At 41.3% G+C, this 6,631-nt stretch overlaps 1 protein-coding gene across 3 annotated transcripts in view; it reads right to left on the minus strand.

The window, feature by feature from the left end:
• The window catches only part of CPLX1 (complexin 1), a 340,570-nt gene extending 335,869 nt beyond the window's left edge, over window positions 1-4,701 (minus strand). Inside the window, exons 1-2 of one of the 3 annotated variants that reach the window (XM_063914618.1) lie at window positions 4,361-4,701; window positions 2,596-2,715 (exon numbers count right to left, since the gene is read on the minus strand). In XM_063914618.1, the coding sequence (XP_063770688.1) occupies window positions 2,596-2,626 (31 nt within the window). In that variant the 5' untranslated portion in view covers window positions 2,627-2,715; window positions 4,361-4,701. Of the gene's footprint in view, window positions 1-2,439; window positions 2,462-2,595; window positions 2,716-3,517; window positions 3,615-4,360 lie in introns of those variants that run through there. The other 2 variants (XM_063914619.1, XM_063914621.1) reach the window with 2 other exon arrangements.
• Window positions 4,702-6,631: the final 1,930 nt, after the last annotated feature.

Below are 6,631 nucleotides of genomic sequence, written 5' to 3' on the forward strand. Positions count from 1 at the left end.
TTGCCTGCACTTCAATGGAGCTGCGTGACGGAGGGAGTGAAGAAACTTCACTCCCCCCGTCACTGCCCCCCTGCCGCCGGGTCGCCCGTCGTACGTATCCGCCGTCGGGCAGCTCGGCGGCGAATCGGCATGTCTGTAGGGCCCTTAAGTGTATGAGGAAGGAAAGCCTGTTTTAAACAGATCATTTGCACCTAACATGGGTCTGGTGCAAATGGTGAAACTAATGATGGCGTAAAAAGCATGGCTCTCCGCTTGCACACACACACAAAACCCTGCTTTAGCCCTAAGGATTCTCACATTAGCTAAAGCTAGTAAATCAGGCTTCCTACAGCCACTAGTAACCAAGTGAGCCTGATATACCTTAGGTATACCTCTCTGATGCTGGACTATGGGCCTAATTCAGACCTGATCGCTGTGCTGCAAATTACACTGTCCGGCGATCAGATAGTCGCCGCACAGGAGGAGTGAAAGTTTGCCCCGTGCAAGTGTGCAAATGCATGTGTACGCTGTGCAAAAATTCCCCTCAGTCAGCGGACAGCTGCCAACCCATTTGCATCACACTCGCCATCTTTTTCCCATACTGTGCAGTGTGTAGTCTGTGCGTAGCTCAATACTTACTCCTCCAGTGCGAGGGAATCAGGCTGATCAGGGCTGGAGCTGACGTCAGACACCCTCCCCGAAAACGCTTGGAAACGTCTGCGTTTTTCCTGACACTCCCAGAAAACGGGCAGTTACCAACCACAAACGTTTGCTTTCTGTCAAACACCTTGTGAACGACTGTGCAATCTAAATTTTTGCACTCCTGTCGCTGTTTGGTGACGCACATGTGCATTGTGGCGCATATGCCTGCGCAGTCATTTGATAATAGGCCGCTGTGCGATTTCGCACAACAGTGATCACATCTGAATCAGGCCCTATGTACCTTTCAGAGGCATAGGAGAATATGTAGAGTGAGCACTACTGCAATATGCATAGATCATTGTGTGAAAGCTCTATGTGCTTGCACAGAAAGTGAATACACATATACAGGTCTATGCAGACTTATGCAATTCTGCCACTTACACTGCAACATCAGTGGTGGGATGGGAAAGGGTCAGTGCAAAGCTGCAGAAAATATTAGTCCCTACTATCGGATAGGTGCAGGTGCTGATAACTTTTCACAAACCAAATGTATATGACATATAAGAAAAATATTCTATTTTGATATATTTCTGTTTTATAGATTAATTTATGCTCATTTTGCCAACAACTCTACACCAACTCCATAATGTATAATGTAATTACACATGACTAGAACTTTGTCCTGCTCGTTTTAATGTTTGAAAATTATCAAAAACATTTTACATTTAGCTCATTTTAAAATGAAATAACTTAAAAGATTCTCTCGTTTAACCTTCAAAAGTCCCTTGGCATAAATCAATGGAAATAAAAGTCATTTTAACCACAGTTCACTGAGTTTTAATCATTTTCTTTATCGATATAGCTGTTTTCTAAGTGAAGGGTTTGACAAATGGTTTTATCTGGAGTCTGCTTAATGGATCCAATCCTATTTCAGGTTTTGCAAGATTGTTTTTCTACAGTCAGCAGATCTTAATTAATCCATTTATCCTAATTGTTAAAAAAAAGATTTGCACAAAACATTATTTCATGTAAGCAAACATACTGCAGTGCACAATTTGACACTGCACCTAAAACATGAGTGGAAACAGCCATATCTATGGCACAATGATTTTGCTGCTGAAAAAGCTGCAGTGAGTGATTGTCCAGGAAAATGCTGGTGATCTTGGCAGAGAAGAAGGTGCTAATTACCACAGTGGAATAACATTTTAAAGCAAATACATAATTTTCTAAATTACCAAGTGCCCACTTAACACAAAGATGGACTTGTATGTTGCTTTCCCTTCTAACAATTAAGACTTGGCTACAAAAGGGTCACGTCATAATTTAATTAAAATACATCTTACTAAAGCTCAATTAAACATTTGACAGGCACTTTAAGGACGTCAGCAGTCTACTGACTTAATTTCATGTATACCATACAGATACATTTTCATTCGTGAAGTTTGATAAGCAAATGAGATGGGTGGTATTTATATGGCAAATGAAATATTAAGCACTTTGTACAATGAACATGTACAGTAAATTCAGAACTATAAAATGATTCATACTATGCTGTACTTGGAAACTAATGTACGTTTTACGCAGTCCACATTTTTACTTATCCCAGTTGTTTTTGATTATTTTAAGAATAATGTAATATCTACTATATAAAATAAAAAATATATATTATATTTAATTAAAGGACCAGTGCAATAAATTATATAAGAGTTTTGCATTTTTTTAAATAGTGAGAAGAGCAGTATGCAATGTGTGAATGGAATCAGAATTATCTTGTGACTCGAATATTGATGAAATATTCTAAAAATATTTTTAACTTACTCAAATGTTTTGCCTCTGGCTATTCAGGTGGTGACTCTGGCATTTTAGCTCATGGTGCAGAGATATACAAGAGAATGGGAGGAGCTTCGGAAATTGACGCATTGTACTTAAGTTTCTGACATACTGTATAGCGGAATAGGAGATGCCTGCACTTACCTCCCAATGCTTGCTTCATAACAAAATCCATACTGATGGCTTTTGATTCCTTCCTCTCAGTTTATTTTATATATTACATGCAAGACTATCAGGTAAGCTTGTGTGTTCTAATGTTCTAGCCTGTAATACATGAAAAAATAGATACTTTCAAATATTTACAAATCATGCAAAAATAATAATGTTGTTGCTTTCACTATACCCTAGCTACATCTGTTGGAAATATTGATCTTTAAAAAGCTACCATATTTGAAAAACACCTACCATGTTGGTGCAGGCTACACTGAATATACAGTTCAGCAATTTTCAAGAAAGTGCTAACACAAAATAAAGTATTTCAAATGTATCAAGAAATCAATTAAAGGTTAACGTCAAAGAAAACACATATAAGCGCACTTGAAAAATAATAGTTTGCTACAAATTGAATTCAATACTTGAAACTATAGTGTAACCTGATGTTATATGTATGCAAAGTATTTACAGTATATCCTAAAATCACCCACAATAGTATCCTGTCTGTGACACAAACACCTCTGTAATCTTTTAGGTGTGTATCTTTGAATTGCTTTGGCTGCTGGACAGCATTTTGTACAGTGTCTGGTGGGAAGTGTCTGAAGGGACATTTCAAGGTGAGGTGTCCTGCTTCAATTCCTATGCTGAAGAAACAAGATTCTTCTTACACAAATACTTTTCTGAGGTCAATTGACCATTATAATCTTAATAAAATTGAAAAATATAATAAAATGTAATAAAAATAAACAGCAGCACGCCTTTTTATCTCATAGAGGTCAAATGCAAGTCATGTAGCCAGCACAAGCATAGACATCCCATAGAAATACTACAATGCAGCCTTTGTTGCCTGTTTTCACCACAGTTCATACAAAGCACACATAAACAAAATATGGTATTAAAGATGTTGCCTCACACTTTTCAGTCTTTGTTGGTCGACAATATACTAAAATAATAAGTAACAAAACAGCAAATCACTCTTTTTGCAGTGTGTGTTCCGCCTCACTGCACAACCTAGTGGGCTGCAACAAATGATATCCCAGAGAAGTCCTACTCCTGCACTGCAGGTGATAAGAATTGTCATTTTCTCAATATACCACAGCTTGATGACTCCCTCTGCTGGTACTTCAAAGACTGTTAAATTATGACTCATTTAATATCCTAAAAAGCAACCCTGATATTTCACATTTGCACCTACAGTATTTGAATGGAGAGTTTGAAATGGGTGACTGTGACCCAAAAAAGTTAAATGCAGGCTGCAGCTATTGCAGACATCTTACAGTCATATTATATCTGCCTAAATTAGAAATGCTGATAGGTTAAACATTAAAAAAAACTTCACAAGTGTCTGCCCTGTATCATTTAGATGTCTAATACTAACACAGCTGATGCTGCATGCCCAGTGCTGCCCTGCCTGTCAATAAATCTTAACACGGCTCTCATAGACAGCACATGCTGCAATGTACAGTATTGTATTCAGGAAAAAGCATGTATCAGCAGAAAAAGGAAAAAATAGACAGGATAACAAGCAAAGCGAGGACAGTGACTGGAGAACACAAGCTATGCAAAGGCTGTGCCTGTTATTACATGGCTAACATTGCATGGAAGAAATTATAAGAGCTGGAGAATCCTGCTATCGTTAAGGCTGCCTTTAAACACAGATTCAGCACTATGCCAGACGGGACAGCTCCCCACACCTATGACTGGCCGGCATGTGCAAAGTAAGGAGTAAAGACAAATGGAAATGATTAGTCTGTACCTTCTCTTCTTGAGCAGAAACGAGATCCTGCAGTTTGCCTGTCCTTTCAGTAACAACTCTGCACCATGGAAGGAAAAGCTCGCCCCCCTCCCCCTAGAGTATCATTTTTTCTTCTGTAGCACAGTCTCCTCCTCCCTTAGTCCATGTGTGCTCTCAACAAGAACTGCAGCCGCTGCTGAAGGGCATTTAGGGAAGAGATGGCTTCATGAAGTTACTGTATATACTGCTTAATAATGGGCAAATATCACAAGGACATATGGACAGGGCACAAAGGAGAAATGGAATTAAAAGAAAGCTGGCACATAAAGAGAGAGAGAAAGAAAGCAATGAATCGAGATCATCAATAACCTTCCTTTTTTTTCCCCATACATCCTATTTTATCACAGGATTTCCGGGCCATCCCACTTAGAGCAATATTTGTTTGATCCCTCCTTCTAAGCAAGTCAGTTACTAGACTATACAGCTTATTTTCTTTTTTTCTAAATTATGCTGCATGTGAATATTTTCTGTGTCATAGTGTAGTGCAGAGATAAATCACAGGTGTAGTGCCCATTCCTTCCTTCCTTTGGTATCAGTAAAAATGCAGTGTGATGTTTTATTTTATTTATAAAGGCTTTTACCACCTTCTATTTTTATACACAAGCATAACACTTTGCAAGCTTTGATTACTGGGTGAACAACAGAGAAATCTGTAAATGCATTAAGGCTGTGTACTCACTGAGTTACCTCAGGACATACTGTATAGAACAGGCTAGTCACATACTGAAAAAAAGCTTTAAAACAAATATCTTTCCTGCAACATTTCACTAATGTAAAAAGCCAAACATGCTGCATCAGTTTTGTTGCACTTCTGCTATGTCTTGTGTAGAATATCTCCCCCATACCAATGTTAAAACCAGGGTATCCGGTAAGGATCCCGATGGTCGGGATCACAGCAGTCAAAATACCGACACCGGAATCCTGACACTGCTCAGAATGCTAGCACCGGCATCACTACTGAGATTACAATCCCAGCGCCGGGATTCCGAACTGCCTGACTGCCGAGCTGCCCGAGTGGTAAGATGTGGGGGGTGGGGGTTACATTTAGGCTGCAGGGGGAGGGTTAGGCTGCAGGAAGGGGGATGTAGTTATGTGACCGGCGGTCAGGACACCGATGGTCACATAACCTCCCCCTATATCCCGCCCCCTAACAATCCTGATGGTCAGCATGCCGACCAACGGGGACTATTCCCACTTGTGGGTGTCCATGACACCCGTAGAGTAGGAATAGAACCAATGGCGACCCCACCGAGCCTGCAATGGGCTTGCTGCACTCGCCACCCCCCTCTGGGACTCCTGACTGCCGGTCACTCATACCACACCCGCAGGAAGGGGGGCAGTTAGGTTTAGGCACACCGAGGGAGGGTTAGGGTTAGGCTGCAGGGGGGGAGTGCTAGTTTTAGGCTGCTGGAAGGGGGGGGTTAGGATTAGTCACCACCAGGGAGGGTTAGGCTGCGGGGGAGGGGGGGTTGGGTTAGGTTTAGCCTGTGGGACAGAGGGTTACGGTAACATTTGGGGAAGGTAAGTATAATTACCTTGCACCTGTCGGGATTTTAATTATTGGGATGCCATGGTCGGTAATCTGACTGCTGGCATTTCAAATCCAACCCAATACCAGAATGGTTCAGACCCCAGAACACCGGACCGGCTTACGGCAGTGACCTCTCCCTCTGTTGAGCTTGTAGTGTGCAACACCATCCATTCCTGTATGGGGGAGGGAGGTCTGTGACAGTTGTCAACAAGGAGCTGAGAAGGGAGAGGTTACAACTTCTCCGTATGGTCTCGGGATAGGGTAAAAACAAGAATGGTCCGGACAGAGGTGTAACTAGGTGCCATCCGAGGTGTAGCAAGGTACCATGGTGCCCGGAGTAAGGGTATGTTTCGGCACCATCTTCCCCTATACTGAACTGGGTGCATGTTCCATTTGAAAAGAAAAAAATATTTAAAAATGCTAAATCAGTGACAGGGCCGGATTTAGACCTTGTGGATCTCAGGGCGAAAGTTTTATTTGGGCGCCCCTCATGTTCAAAATAAGGACAGTGCACGCTGAAGGTGCACAGCAAAAATATAGGGTGTGTCTTCACAGGGAAGGGGCGTGATCACAAAACAGTACTTATTCAAGTTACACTGCAGAGTATTGTCCGTTATTCACATTACACCACACAGTAGTACACCTTATACACTTTACGCCACACAGTAGAGCCTCTTATATATGTTACGTCACACAGTAGA

This window comes from Pseudophryne corroboree, chromosome 1 (assembly GCF_028390025.1).
Source record: "Pseudophryne corroboree isolate aPseCor3 chromosome 1, aPseCor3.hap2, whole genome shotgun sequence".
In the NCBI taxonomy this organism is placed as follows: domain Eukaryota; kingdom Metazoa; phylum Chordata; class Amphibia; order Anura; family Myobatrachidae; genus Pseudophryne; species Pseudophryne corroboree.